Consider the following 16,351-nt stretch of genomic DNA (forward strand, 5'->3'; position numbering starts at 1 on the left):
TTGGGGGATGGGACGGGGCAGGAGGAACGATCTCTCTCTCGGCACTAGATGGCACTAATGAGGAAGTGGTTCCCGCAACTTGCAGTTTCTTAGAAGTGCTTGGCTTGGAAGAAGAGCAAGTGATGCTAAATATCTTAGCTGTGTTGAGGAAGAGCAGAAGGGGAACCCAGAGAGGGGAAGGAGGGTGAGAACCATCCCACTTTACTTAAGCCTCTTCATTGCTTTCAGGGGTTGTCTCAAGAAAACCTTGCTTCAGTAATCCCTGGAATTATGAGAACAGTGAGTGGGGTGGCTGTCATTTGCCAGCATTACCTAGGCACCTCCACTGGCTTCTGGTTTCAAATTTATCTGTTAGCTTCAGACTGCAGGCTATCCATGCATATCGGCCAGTTTCCTTTCACTCATCACCTTCATTTTGTGCCCCAAGACTAACTGAGGTCAACCTCTGAACATGCACACATGTGCCATTTGTTCTGACCACATTCTTATGCGAGCTGACATCTATAAAGAATGGCAGGAGACACTTAGCATTCATTTGAAACCTCCCACTCCCACTTACAAATATAAACCACCCAACATCCAGACACATTCACTCATTATTCACTTTCTTGGTTAAGCATAAATAAATATTTGATTGGGGGGGGGGGAAGAAAAATTAAGTGGCAAAAATCTACTTCAGAAAGACGACACATTCCACCAGCTGGTTAGAGAATTTTTATTGTTAGGAGTCCAAGGCCATTTTGAAATCACACCATCAATTTTTTTTAATCCAACATTGTTTTGTGAGCTATTTTATACCTTGTGTAGCCCCAGAACATGGAATTATTGGTGCTATACTTCCATTCACTCCCAAGCCACAATTAGAAAAGAATTCATTACATACAGTTAAAAGCTAGAGTATGTCAAGGAATGAAGCCCTATACATTAATACATTATTTTTTAAAGCAATACATTAATATACACCTCTTTATTGTCACTGAATGTTGCATTTTAGTTTCACAGTTAAAACTAGACTATGACCCAATTGTTTTACAAACCGTCTGTTCTTAATACAGCTTTTATGCTAACCTTTAAAAATCTCCTTGGAGCTGAAACACTTCTTAAAAACTAGCACATATCAGTATACTAAACTGAGTTGACGCTCAACATCATATGAAACAAGCTTGAAGTTTATAGCTGAAATTGTTATATACAGTACAAACAAGCTGCTAAAATTTTATCTGGTAATTGTTTGAATTCAAACAAATGCAACACTTATGTTCACAGTCACTTAAGTGGATTTCAATACTTTTAATGCAAGCCCACTACATTTATAGTAGAGCTTGACAGGAACAAACAGGTTTTTGAAAAACAAGTATTTATCCAATGTCCTAAAACATCTTGAGTGTTTTACAAGGAGAGCCCAGAACAATAACGCTACAGCAATTAAAGCCACAGAAGAACAATTCACATTTACCCTTCCCAACCGCTGCATTATCACGTGTTGTCATGCATTTGAATAGTGTTGAAAAATAAAAGAGGGTATAAATAAGTGAAAGCCTGGCCTCACTGAAATGCAGTCAAAAGTCTCCAAATTATTTCAAACACACAGCTACGCCTTGCACATAAATGCATCAAGTCTAGCTTTGTGGTATGCTGTGAAGAGATTATTCACTGAGGCAGAGGAAAGTTCCTTGAGGGTAAAGGTCTCTTGTATGGGCAGTGATAGCCGCTTGCTGTAACAAAGCAGGATTCGGCAAACAAGATTTCAGTTAAAGAGAGTGGTTGTAAGTATCTGCTTCATCTAGAAGAGCCAGAAAAGAAAGGAACTGCATCATGACAACAACTGTATCTCAGCTAAGTAGCAGAATTCTCATGCTTAAAATCAGACGTAGAATTTGTGACAGCCTACTATATGCAATATTCATTCCTAACTGAACACTGCATGAAGCTTTCAAGGTATTCAGACACTTTGGAGTCTTATACTTGTAAAAATTTGAGAGCCCTTAGTAACATTTTTCTAGATCAGCTTACCAGGAACATTTCATCAGAAAGGTTGGAAAGGAAGTTCTGCAGTCCTATATTCAATTACACAGGAACGAGCCTCACTGGACACAGTGCAACTTAATGCAAAAAACCTATGCATGGTCTTGCGCTGCATCCCTCAATGTGTATAGCTGGTTACAAAAAGCAACACGTTCAACCATTTCAGGATTAACGTTTTGAACAGACCTCTATTTGAAGTAAACACATGTTGCATGTGGATTATCTAATTACTAGTTATAATGATCTAATTTTAGTTGTGTTATCTAGAACCAACATAGGGAAAACAGTCTACTCAAAGGGTTTCTGAAAGGAACATTACGGGCCAGATTCAACTAACCCAGCTTGTCAATGGAAGCCAGCACTAGGACTCTTGCTAATGCAATGCAGCTTCCCCTCTCCTTTCCCAAATCTGCTCTGGAAGGCTGGTAAAACCCCTGGAACAGTCCATGGGAAGGAGAGGGAGGATAATTTTGTCCGGGAAGCAGAAATTCTTGTGCTGAGAGCACAATCAGAAGGGCATGAAGTTTAATTCCTATGTTGCTTGGGGAGAGAAATCTGGATTTAAAAAACAGAACTATCCTTTTTAGGCCAGTACCAGCAGTCAAATTTGCCTGCCTCAGCCCTGCCTGCTGCAGCCTGGGGACTAGTGACTACAGCAGCGTGGAATCAGCATTTGAACTCTGAACTTTTACTCAACCACATACATGCCCTCTTCATGGTATAAGGGAACTTCCTCACACAGCTCCACACAATTCCCCCATTGGGGTATCTGCAGAAGGTTATCCAGATGTATGTTACAGAACTTGGGTCCTGTAACTCGAGTGTCCTGTCAAAGACACACATCCTTTTTCCTCAGTGCACTGAATGTCCAAAAGGATGAATCCAAACGCTAACAACTGGTGTCTTCACGTAATTGGGTTAAATATTTCACTGACCTGCAAAACACAATGTGCTCAAGCAGCTAACCAAGTGATAAACTGATTAAGGCTAATGAGATAAACTGCTACAGATCCTTGTTACAGAGCTTTCCCCATTCACAGATCCTCTGACGTTAGAAAATATATATACAAGCCTATCCACCATAGAATTGTAGCCGAAAAGAAGTTTTGAAGGCAAAGCTTACCCCAGATTTGAGTAAAAGTGCAGCCACTGTGACAGTGTAATTGTGCTTCAATGTTTCTTATATAGGGAGTTGCAAGAGAGGTACTTCAGCTTTCCAAAACTGTACATGATTTCCCATCAAGAACTGAAAATAAACCATTACTGATCTTATGGAAAGAGGGGTATGTAATCATGTACCACCAGATCAGAAGTTGCCTGCATGGCACAATGTACATATGGAATTCAGATGAAGGAGGGAAAGGAGGATTTTAAGAAGCTGATTAAAATAAAACTTCCCCAAAAATGTCTTTAAAAATGTATATTTAGGCAACGTCCACTTGCAACCTCAGTCAGACAAACAAATACAACTGAGGAGAGATTTTAACCAGGGCACATTTAGGTCTACACTTGGATAGCTGGAGGCCTGACCGGCCATTAACCCGGGCCCAAGAGTTTCATCCTGCATGAGAAACTCCAGCATCCATTTTACTGCTAGTCCTTCTGCAAGGTGGTGTTTTTTCCTCTAAAATGGAAGATGGAGGAAAACGACAATGAAACTTTGAAGGAGTTTGGTTGCAGTAGCTTCCGAGGGGCAGCGGGGATATTTGGAGCTACAGAGTAAGGATGGCAAAGGTCTTTTGGCCTGATGGCAGCATTCACCAAGGACCACTTGCTACTGGTAGGTGTGCCCATTCCACACTCTCACACATGCAAGCTACACAAGGTACCCAGACGAAATGCACACACATCTACAAGTACATAGGCTCCATGCCCAACCCGGCACCATGTCTACTTTATTTTTCTTTTTATCAAGAAGTGGTTTGTGTGTGCCTGCGTGCCCAAGTGAGATCTGAGAAAAAGCAAATGCAGCTAGGCCAACTCTGAAAGGAGCAAGGTCAAATAAATGCTAAGTTCCTAAAGTACTTGTGAGAAGATAAATTAGTTGCTTAATAGGGAAGTGTAAGACCTTTCAAATCTAATTTCTTAAAAAAACAACAACACCAAGGCACCTTTCTTGCAAATCCACCATGCCACTATTAAATTACCATAATTTACAGGAATTACACACTCACTGTACCACACTCCAATAAGCATTCCAGCAAAAATGTTAGTTGTTTTCTTTAGAATACATAGCCTTAGATGAAAAGTTCGTGTTTCACCATCTCAAGTCACACAAATAAATTAAGTGATCTTCAAGCTTAACGCTTCTCAAGAGGACCTTATGCGACATCCAGCACACCTGCGGCTACCAGGTGTCTCGAGAGCCAATCCAGTCCTTCATACAGTCCCATGCCACTTCGGGCATCACACCCTTGAATGTACCAGCTCCGACCACAGCAGAGTTTGTGCAGACTCAGCAATTCTGTGACCTCTTCTACGGAAAGTGCCCCTGCCACATCCTGTAAACAACAACCATATACTTAAATGCATAGACAGTAACTTAAGAATTAGTAATCTTACCTAATGAATGCGGCAGATTGAAAATTAAAGTCAGTGCCAAAACCTACAGAATTTTGTTAAATATATTTAAATCTTCACAAGTATTCAAGTACCAATTATGTTTTTAAGAAACGTGGCTAGAACTCTTATCTGCAAGATTTTGGAAATTAATAGAAGACCCCAAAACAGAATGTTAAGAAGGTTGGGGTTTTTATTTATTTTCGGCTAAATTAACAGTTTATCAGAGGAAACATTACAATTAATATAGCCTTTTAAATTTTGTTTCCATACTTAACTTTACACTAGCAAAATGAAGTTAAATTGAGACAAGTGAGAAAACTTAAAAAAGGACCACAATACCTGCTTATTGGCAAAGATCAGCAGCAAAGCATCTCGCAACTCCTTTTCTGTTAACAGTTTGGCAAGTTCATTGTGTGCTTCACTGACCCTGTCTCTGTGGCTGCTATCAATAACAAACACCACCGCTACAGGAAGAGAACAATTATGCAGCTACATTTTGCTACACGTTTTCATTCCATATGCAGATATTATAACTTAGGAAACAGGGGAAAGACCCCAGCCCTATATTCTACATCTGAAGTCTATACATATTTTCCAGAAATTGTTTATGTACTACAAACTAGCAGTTGAACCATTTTCTTTACTAAAATAAACTGTATAACTTTCTAAACCGTATCAGCCTGAAGCAAAGCCAAAGATCAAATCTGAAAGTAAATGCAAATCACTCGTCACAGAGACCAAAAGAAATTAAAATGTCGTCTAGCAGTCAGATCCCTGAATTGTTGTACCCTTCAACGCAATACCCATTGATTTCCATGGAATTTACTTTCAAACAGATGTGTTTAGAATTACAGCATTTGACAATAAACCTAGGAAACATTCCCTTTCTTACTTTTAATAGGCACAATTATTCATTGTATATTTCAATGAGTCAAAATATGAAATATGGCACTCTTACCTTGTGTATTGAGGTAATAATGTTTCCACAAAGGCCTCAGCTTGTGTTTACCTCCTACATCCCAAATAGTGAACTTCAGATTTTTATATTCTACAGTTTCAACATTAAAACCTAAAGGAGGATGGAAAGGAAGGGCCTTTTAATCACACTTCTGACAAAGGATTTATATATACATTTCACTGGTTCCAAAATCAATGTTACTTGCCTATTGTTGGAATAGGTTGCATGAATTCATCCTGCTTCAGTTTAAATAAAATGGTTGTCTTGCCAGCTCCGTCTAATCCCAGAGTTACAACCCGAATCTCCATTTTTGGCCCAATGTGTACCCTGTTGTCCTGCAGCCAAGAAAAAAGATATTGAGAAACCTGAAGTTTGTCCCCCCCCCCACGCCCCGCAAAAAGAATTTTTATTAGCTCAAGGTGCTGTGGCAAAGGAAAATCCTAATGTAATGTATCATGTAAGTTTCTTGCTTGTTAACAGTGTTTTAAGTTTCGTGAACTGCAAAGATGATTAAATGTCGTAATGGAAGAAACTCGTGCTCCAATTCATAGGGGTATATGAATTTATATGTCTTGATGGGCCATCAACTATATTTTCCTCGGAGTGGACCTACTTAAATTATTTAGTCATGTTAATTAATTTCAGAGGGTTTCCTCTGAGTAAAATTTAGCTGAATACCACCCAACGTCAGGAGTTTCCATTGTAGTGTGAGGAGCAGTAGTCAGAAGAAATTGATTACTTCTTGTGCAGGTGTATTTGGGTGGACACATGGAGCGCTTTGAATTTCTGACACTGTGTCTCATCTAGGATACGTAAGTTTCATCTTAAAGGATGCCGGTTCTGTGGGTGAGCCAAGACTAAGTAGAAAGCCAACGCTTTTATTTATTTTTTAAACAAGTGTTAGATTTCACTTAACCAAGAAGATCTAAATGATTTGCACATAACAATATAAAATATTCAAAAGAAAATAACCCAAGTAGCACATCCAGCGTTTGGGGAGCTGCAGGAGGTGAAAGAAAGAAGGGCAAGCCACATTGTGTGAGCTGAAGACCATTTGCATGATGCTGGATATTACCCCAAATGATTAATTTCTCTCATTGGTAAGTTGTGGGTTTTTTTGCTGAGGATACTAAAAGTTTTGTGAACGGAATGGTTACAATTTTAGTCCGACAATCTGCAAGATAATATGTTTGACTAAACAAAACATGCACAATTGAAAAGGTGCAAAGTGCATAGCAGATACTATTTTAACCAAAACACTTCGAATTAGGGCAACAGCCACCATGATTTATAGGATGTTAAACAACAGAAAAACATTCCTACACAGTCACCCTAGTCTTTGGGTCTATCTTTTTTAAAAAATGTATATATATCCAAGACATGATTGCACAGTGTTGCAAATTACTTGTAATTTGGGGAGCTTCAAAAGCCAGCTGGCCATGAGTGTTTCTTGCTGTGGTGGCAGAGGAGAAGAGGGAGAAAGGAAGGAAGGAAGGAAGGAAGGAAGGAAGGAAGGAAGGAAGGAAGGAAGGAAGGAAGGGGACAGAGTTCTTACTTCTCTCTGGATTGATGATCAAAGTCTTGAAGCAACCTAAACATGAGAAAACTGTACCTTTGTAAAAGTAACTGGAATGCTAGCATCAAGTTGTATATGGTCTGCAAGCTCGGTAAACTGTTGTTGTTGTTTTTGTAGTGTTTCTAGAAGCCTTGTAATTTCTTGTTTGGCCAAGACAACTCTGCAGTCATCCTTTAAAAAGGAAGTTAAATTTAATACAATGAACGCAGTACCACCTATGTGTTTTCCTTCTCAAAATCCAGCTGAGCAAGAAGTTACGTCTACCAAAAAGAAAGTTACATTTTTTACTAAATATAAAATTGAACTTTAACTCAAGCAGATTTTAAACTCTACTGTAACTGAAATAAATTGTTTCATGATACATCAACAATGGAGAAATGGAAGACAGGAATGCTGTTCACAGAAGCTTTTGTTTGTCTTAAGGAAAACACAGTAACACTACGCAGGAACCAAGACAAGAAAGCTACTGTTTTATTCAACTGAAACAACACTGGCAAATATAAAGACTTGAATGGAAAAAGAATCTAATTAGGATTAAAAATGGGTGCTACTATCAACACACACAATTGCTCCTTTTCTTGTTTTATTTTGCTTGGTACATGAGAGGCAGCCGAACACCTTTATTTTAATGCTCAAGTGACTATGTAAGAACATTGCCCCTACAGTATTTTGTCTCTTAAAGCCAAGCCTAATAGGTTTCTACATTAATTTCTATACAACTAGCTACTTCTCCAAAGTGTGGCTCCCAAACTTTTCACTAGAAAAAGGCATCACCAACTACGTTAAACTTTTATATTTCAAACCTATCCTTTGACTCAAATGCTACAGCACTTTTGCCTTCCATCTTCCCCCTTTTGTTATCCTTTTGTTATCCAATACTTCTCCCTCCCACAAGGGACTCACCCAACAGAGAAACTTTTACAAACCACTGCTGTGTCCCAAATCACCATTTGTAGAAGCAGAATTTTAGAATAACTAGGCTTACACATACAATTAACCCAATAAAAGCAAATCCCTAACACAGTATTTTCCCAACAACTATTTATGAACCACCTGACATTGTCAACCTGAGTCAGCAACCTAAAGTACATATATATGGAAGAGGGCCACTTTATGGATACTTCACCTGCTGCAATGTCTTTTCACAGTGAAGGCAAGCTGTTGAAACCTGGGACAACAGAATAGTCATATCTTCTTGCTGTTGCCTAAGCCAGATCAATTTCTCCCGCACATGGGCATCAACCACACTAAGTGCCATTTCTTCTTGGCGGCAGAGGGTTTCATGAAGATCAGAAAAATAGGCTCGTACACATGAACGAGCATTCTCTGCAGTACCTGGGACCTGGGTGGTTATGAAATCAAGGAGACAGGCATTATGTTGTTGCAGACCTCTTTAAGACAGAGCTTTAATATCCTTCTCCGTGGCAATGGGCTGGCACACCAATTTCCAGTAGACTGCTTAACATAAGACATAAGGCACTAATTTCTCTGGAGAATTAGTGTTCATTTTTAAAATGTTACCAGCCTCCATTATTGTGAGGAAAGCTAGAAGAATAATGTCAGTGTGTTTTGAATGTTAAAGGAGTGCAAGAAGATTGGAAGGACTTTATTGCATACATACACAGGTTAATACATTAGCAGGATTTTATAAATACTTGTAAAGACATTATGACTAGACAATAAGTAATTTTAATGATTTTACAATTTAAAATGGACATGCGGTATGATGATAAACAATGGAACCAGGGAAGGGAATAGGGGGAAGTCAACTCTTTTTTTATGTTTGAATATGTATTGTTGTTTTTATTTGTGTTTTTTTTGGGGGGGGGGAATTAATAAAATAATATTTTTAAAAAATGAATGTTAAAGTATTACCAAAATATTTTTTGTTTTCAAATCTCATGATCTCTGTTGGCTCTCCTATGAGTTGGAAGTGCTGACTCCCTATTCGGAATCAACCCAGCTAGAAGAGACACAGTACTCTATAATATATATTAACAGCTCACTGTTAGAACTACTCTTAACACTATGGTCCTTCCACTTTCCCAGTAGTATCTATCCAAATGCCTTAGCAAGATACTGTAAACCTATTAACTCATTGCTTTTAGAAGTGAAATTCACAAATTAGAAGTAACTGAGGGCCAAAATTGTAGCTCTAGAATACAGGATTATGTACCACACACAAATCGCTACATCTAAAGCAAAGTCTAACAAAAGTACCAGGTAAATTAGCCTGATCACCAACAGATGAAATATGCAAGCTAATCTAATCTAATCTAATCTAATCTAATCTAATCTAATCTAATTCATGATGTTTCCATAGAAAACCTTATATAATCAACACTGCTATTTCTGCATAATACTAAGGTTGGTGTCCTAGTCAAATCAGCTGGGAACAGCATTAGGAGATTCTGAAAAGAAATAGAAACACAGACTGGAATAAAAAAACCCCACAAACCTAAGTTCCACATGTCCAGGAAATGCCAGGTTTGTATTGCACCAGCAGCTACCTGCCATGCTACATAGTAAGCCATTTTTGAAAATGAAAAACTTTCCAAATCATTTAGTGATATGGTAATACAGTAAATAAAAATCCTACTAGGTAAGTCTAAGTACTTAGGCATGCACTTTGTATCCTAGCTGTATTTTTCATTATCATCTCTATAATTATTCCAAAATCAATCATTTCTGCTTCTTCATGGCTGCTTTCTTCTGAAAAACAGCTTTGCAAAATAGCCCACTACCACTGGTGAGTTAACAGAACAGACTTCTTGGCTCTATCTTCTCCTTCCAGAAGATCCTCTACCCTTGCCCATACCAACTTACTTTTGATAAATGGCCTTGAAAAAGCTTTTGTGAGTCATGTTAATTCTGGATAACGTGGGATACTGCTTCATTTAAAAAGTGTAAAGGGGTGGGGAGATTTTAACAGTTATAATGAAGATTACGTGCAGGTTGAGGAAATGACAAGCTTGCTTACATGTTCTGTATGAGCCATTCCAATTCCATCTTCAATTATCTGTTCTCCTCCTTCTATCTGCTGAACTATTCCAACTAGTTTCCGAGAATAATCTGATATCTCTTCTGTGAAAGTTCTTATACAGTGAGCCATGTCTAAAATGGAAGCACGGATCTGGTTTGCTTCTGGTTCCAAAATACTGTGCTAAGGGGAAAGCATCAAAAGTAAATCTGAACACCCATTTCCAAATTCTTCCCATCTACAAATTCTGCCCCCCCCACCAGTATGAGAGAGAAAAGAGAGCAAAACTCTGGACATTCTGCCTCAGGTGCTTAGCGCAGAAATGTGGGCGCACAAGGTAACTAGTCTTTGCATGCTCCTTTGCATGAATCATCTTTCAAAAGCAGTGATCTTTAATTTATCATAGTAAGATTTAAAATATTTAAACTTTATTATTATTTAACAAGAAGTATGTAAAGGCGTTATGTTTCAAGAGAGATGGAAAATTAAATATAAGCATTAGCTGGACAGTATTATACATCAATCTACAAACACAAAATTGTCTAGCAGCCCTACTAGGTGGCAGCAGAAAAGCAGCTTTAGTGATAGCTTAATGATACCCTGGAACATTGCCTTTATTAAATTTATTAAATAAGTAATGTAAAGAATAGGAGAGGGAACAAAATATAGTCTGATGGTTTCTCAAATGGGCAAAAAACCCAACACAAATTCTCCTTTTCAGTCACACATTAACAATGACATAGCTGGACAATAAAGAACTGACATAACCTACTTTATGACCCTGATGCTTTCCATATTCTTTGCAGACACAACACATGAGAGGACTGGCTTGACACCCTTCTTCCAGGCACACAAATTCAATAGCATGCACTTGGTGCTGAGAGCACATGGTCTTCTCATGAGGTTTATCAGCAAGGGGCACACGTCTGTGCTTTGCAAGTGTCTTCGTGGAATGTGTGAGTTGGGAACACTCTGCACACAGGTGAGTGGCACAAACAGTGCAGTATACTGAAGCAAGATGCGTTTCATCTTCATCACAGCGGACAATGCACTAACAAAAAGAAAAACTAGAACATTATTTACTCATGGTGACTGGTCGCATAAAAATGTTTTTCATATTAGATTCCAAGGCATTGTACGGCATTAACAAGAAAAACAGACTAAAATGCACACAATTAAATCAGTAAAATCTTTTTAAACACCTTGGTGAATAAAAGTGCTGAACGCTTATGATGGCTACAAATCCCAACACTTGCCCAATCATTGCCCAATCGATGAAACAAATTTTTATAGATACCTGCTCTAGGGAACTAGCATATGCTTTCTAGAAATAACTATATAGTCAGAAATATCAAGTAGAACAGCCGTTACTTGACAGTTCTGATTGAGAGTGCAGGTACAAATCTGAAATTATATCGTCCAGGAAAATCTGTACCACTCGATACTCCTGAACATGTAATTTAGGTCCAGGTCTTTCAGTTGTTAATGTAGTAATGTTGCAATCATTTATACTGGTGAAACAACTGAATTAAAATCAAACATTTATCCATGACATCTGAAAATGACAATCAAACTGAAATGTAAAAAAGTGATTGGGAACACTACTCTGAAAGTGACACAAAATGAAATACAAAGTTGATTACTACTACCTCTCCAGAGAGGCCAATGGCTTCTTCAGTTGTCCCACACTGACCACCAAGCCCATTTTGAAGTCGTTCCAGGAGTTCCAACAAAGCAAAGTTTTTTTTCAAACCCCAGACACCAGAATCTCCTATTTTGGAAAGAAAAAATCAAGTCAGCAAAAACAATATTCTTTTGAAAAGTGATCCTATAGCCAGAGAAGTTTTTCAGTTTGCACAAGCTCTCTCTCAAGATCTTATGGTCCATTAGATTTTATAAACTATATGCTGGATCTTCCTTATTCACCATATTTCTCCTACTGTAACCCCATGTTTGGTTGTGGAACATCAGTGTGAGACGTTTTCTGCTAACTTTCAGAAGACTTCATAGATTAGCACTAATATATTTTTCCTTTCACTCATCGATCTTTGATCTGAAGCCTTTGCATGTAGTCTAAAGTTAATAACTTAGGGCTCATTCATTTTAATGGGACACACTGAAGAATTCAACAGGGTACAAAATGCTGGTATTGGGCTGAATTGTGCTATTCATTTTTAACAGCAAGCCTTTAAATATGTTAGTGCTACCAAATTTGTACTGACCCACTACAAATTGCTTCTATCTCTGTTGGCTTCAATTTTTAATTAACCCACCCAAATATTGGTAGAGGTTAGGATAAATACTTCATGGACAGCTGGGTTTTCTACCTTTTCACATGTATATATTTTCATGGATGGATTCCAGGACAGTACTTCAAAACAAATGGTGGTTTTGATTAAGCCTGTCCAAATTTATTTCAGCTAATGTAGGAACTATTCAAAGTGCTAACTGCCAGGTTCCTCACTTAAAAAAATATTTACTAGACATATACCATATGTGCAGGTTACATAATTTTATAGATATGCCTATTACATGAAATCTATGGAACATTCTAAACAACAACAAACCTACAGCCTTTGGCAGCCTTTCCTTAGAAAATGCATGAAGCTTGAATAGCAGGGAGCCTGCATATCAGAAACAAGACTGCATTATGTGGGCAATCCTGGAGTGAATACTGAGCCCATTGATTACAGTACACCAGTCACGAAATGGGCAAACATTCCTCTTTGATTCATCAGTGACTGAGGACATCAGAGCCAGAACACACACTTTTCAGCAACAGATATTAAGAAGAGTTCTCCTGCCCAAGAAACCAGACCAAAACTCGAAAAGGATAGCTGTGATTGTCTGGCACACAAGTACAGGAAGGGGTGCGGGGAGGATTTTTGAGTAGTGGTGCTAATTTAGTGCATACTGGGTCTTGTGTTTATTTTAACATACTGCCCAGGCTGTTCTCTCTTCCATAGCTTAGCTTTTCAGCCCCTTTCCAAACTCTCCCACCACCGAAAGGAGGAAAATTCAGAGAAGTTACTAGCAGTCTCTTTACAGTGATCGACAAAAAGAGAAAGAACAATTTAATGCACCTCCATGATGAAGGTCCCTTAGTGCTGTTGATGGGAATGTGTAACCATTCGCAGAAAGTCAAATCCTAGTTCAAATAACTGAACTGTGTATCCTTTGGAAGGGGGTGGATGCAAAGTGAAGACTGAGAAATCATGGAAGGAATTCCTACAAGTTCTACAAACAGGAAAGGGGGAAAGCGGCAAATTGCTTTTCCCCAATCCCTCAATATTTGAGCGGTGAGTAGGGGAGAGAAAATGAAAGGTGTGGCAAAGATTTCTTCCCAGATTTCTCCCTAGGACTGAGGCACAAACATATTCAGGTTGTTCAGCTTAATTGTAAGATACTACAAGGAGTAAGGCTTATGAAGGCTGAGCCACACACTGTTTCATTAAGCACATTTAATGGTGCCTTGATGGGCACTTTTGTCTTCAAAGGTTTTGTTTTGGGTCACTGCACCCTAACTTAATAGGGATCTGAGTTGGCTTGTACAAACGAAGCTAGTATTTGTGTTTAAAAGGAAATGTCTGCTCTCTTAAACAGCTCAGTTCTTTCTGCAGTGTTGCCTCCTACCTGATGCCACTCTTCCCTACTTCAAATCCTTCATCACCACCACCCCCTTTTCACAGCCCTCAGCTCAACCAGAACAAATCCTTAAGTATACATATTTATGCACTATTACCCTTGTCTCTCCCTACAGCTCAAATTTAGACTGTAACCTCCTCAGGGCAGGGACATGTCTTTTTCTTATGCTGCTCCTTGCAGTTCCATGCACACAGATGGCATTATACAAATTAATGCTACATAATAGAACTATTTTGCATTACAAACACAGCCTTGCTTGACTCAACGTGTCTGAACTTCCTACCATTTTTATTGTCTTATGACATTAAGCACTAAACAGCTGTCCTGAGATAACTTCACAAGCAATGTTTACAATATTACGATGATGTGACCAAGATTAGAAATATAGGGTGGTATCAAACTAAGTAATATCAGAGCAGACTCACTGAAATCAATGGACTTAAGTTAGTCATGACTAAATCCACAGATTTCAGGGGGCCTACTCTGAATATGACTGGTTGACTACCACACATATTTAATAAAATAAAAATCTGAAATAGTTCTGAGTGAATGATGTTGCACACTTGGCAGCAGCGGGCTACAGGAAAGTGCTATAGTTCAATGGTAGCTTCAATGGCATCTCTAGGTAGGGAAAGATCCCTGTCCAAAACCCGAGTCAGTGCTGACAATACTGAGCTGGAAGGACTGCTGGCCTGACATGGTGTAAGGCAGCTTCCTAGATACCTATGTTTCTTCACTGTTAGTTCTAGAAGAGACCCTTGTTGATGCGGAAAAATTTGGATTTTGACTTTTGCTTTCATGCATAACCACCAAGGCTTCTCAAAAGTAAATGTTCTTACAGGCAAATCCTAAACTTGTTTTACTTTAAGGTATATTTCAATGTGTTCAATACATTATAGGCTGGATAATCTATTACGCTTCAAATGAGGTTATCCTTGTTGGGAATTTTATGCAGCCGATGCTGCTAGTGTGATTAGTATAAATCACATGAGATGTCTGAGAAGAGTGTGGAAACGGAAGACTGTCCTATCTCTTCCATCTGAGCATCTTTTGTACTGTACCTTCACTTTTGCAGTAAGCAACAGGTTGTTCTGCCAGAGCTTGGAGAACACAGACGTGATTATGGATTGTCTGTATAGAATGTAAATAAAATTTAGATCTACAGATGTTTCTTTCTTCTTGCTGTAGGATGCTAGAAGACTTGTGTGCATTTTTCATATGAAAAGTGTCCCAGAAAGGCACTCTGGAGATGAAGGGACATGCCATTCCAGAGATGTGCCTACCGGGAGACGCTCAGAGGTCCGGGGGGGGGGGGTCACCGTCTCCCCAAGAGCATTTTTCCAACAATCCTTCCCCTAAAACATTAAATCTTCCATACGTTTTCATAGTGCACATTGCTCTTTTCATCACATCACATCACTGCAACTTTTGAAGGGCACAAGTCAAACCTCTGAACTGCCTTGGAACCAATGTCAGTGTTTTGTTTTTTAAGTGGTGGTTTGCCTCAGTATATTCAAGCTGTGTCTGTTGTACCTGCCCATTTGGCAAACCTATATAAAATGACTGCTACCTCCAGCGTCAGAGGTAGTGTATTAATACTAGCGGGGAGAGTGCTGCTGCACTGGTGTCCTCCTTATGGGCCTCCCATAGGCATCTGGTTAGTCAGTTTGAGAACAGGATGGTGGACCTACACAGGTCATTAGTCTTCTCAGCAGGGCTTTTCTTATGTTCTTAATTCAACAATTTCTAAGCAGCTTACCTAATTCAGTAACCTGCCGATCAAAAGGACACCGGACTGCTCTGCCATGGAGAGGAAGTCGAGTGAGACAGTCATGACAGACTGTATGACCACACAAAAGCAGTCTGGGAACTTTGTCTCCTTGCAGTGAAAATACATCTTCACAGACTCCACATTCCAGAACCTATAATTTACAAGGGAATACGTTCAGTTTTTAAGCACTAGGGAAGAGCTAAAAGTTAGTGGTAAAGAGCAAGCAAAAAAGGTCCCAGGTTCAATCCCTTGTATCTCCAGGTAGGCCTGGGACTCGTGCCGGAAGTCCTGGCGCTGCCTGTCAGCATCAACAGTACTTACTTACACCAATATTCTGACTCTGTATAAGCCAGCTTCATATGTTCCTAAGTGGTTAACTATGTATATTCGGATGCAGCCAACAGATGCCACTATGGATGGGGATGAGGACAGCCGCATCAGTCTCTCAGGTCAGACCTCATTATGATAAAGTTTCAGGTTAGCTCTATATACTAAGAACTACCAGATAATTAGTGGATCCTAAAAACTGTAGTCCATGACCCAAAGCACTTCCTTAGTGGTTGGTATGTTGTATTTCCTAGACCTTACTACACACATCTGTCCTACTGAGTGAATTGGGGCTTACTTCTAGGTAAGGGGTATAGGTATAGGACTGCAGCCTTAGTCTCGGTAGTATAGTTGTACTTCTACACAGGAGGGAGAACCTTTCAAGTAACTGAACTTAAGATAGCACTTCAAAGAAAGTAACAACTATTTTCCTATGAAGGTCTTTATAAGAAATCACATTTTTTATTCCACAACAGCAAAAATTCCAATTTATTTATTTATTTACTT

The 16,351-nt window shown here is 39.0% G+C and overlaps 1 protein-coding gene across 1 annotated transcript in view; it reads right to left on the reverse strand.

Moving 5' to 3' along the window:
- Positions 1-701: 701 nt before the first annotated feature.
- TRIM23 (tripartite motif containing 23) overlaps positions 702-16,351 on the reverse strand; it is a 16,362-nt gene continuing 712 nt past the window's right edge. The window contains exons 2-11 of the mRNA XM_083576187.1: positions 15,506-15,668; positions 11,751-11,872; positions 10,874-11,152; positions 10,102-10,284; positions 8,248-8,463; positions 7,158-7,292; positions 5,751-5,880; positions 5,546-5,656; positions 4,927-5,051; positions 702-4,526 (exon numbers count right to left, since the gene is read on the reverse strand). Coding sequence (XP_083432313.1) covers positions 4,347-4,526; positions 4,927-5,051; positions 5,546-5,656; positions 5,751-5,880; positions 7,158-7,292; positions 8,248-8,463; positions 10,102-10,284; positions 10,874-11,152; positions 11,751-11,872; positions 15,506-15,668 — 1,644 coding nt within the window. The 3' untranslated portion in view covers positions 702-4,346. The remainder of the gene's footprint in view (positions 4,527-4,926; positions 5,052-5,545; positions 5,657-5,750; positions 5,881-7,157; positions 7,293-8,247; positions 8,464-10,101; positions 10,285-10,873; positions 11,153-11,750; positions 11,873-15,505; positions 15,669-16,351) is intronic.

Source organism: Podarcis filfolensis (assembly GCF_964270895.1).
Source record: "Podarcis filfolensis genome assembly, chromosome: 11".
Classification (NCBI taxonomy): Eukaryota; Metazoa; Chordata; class Lepidosauria; order Squamata; family Lacertidae; genus Podarcis; species Podarcis filfolensis.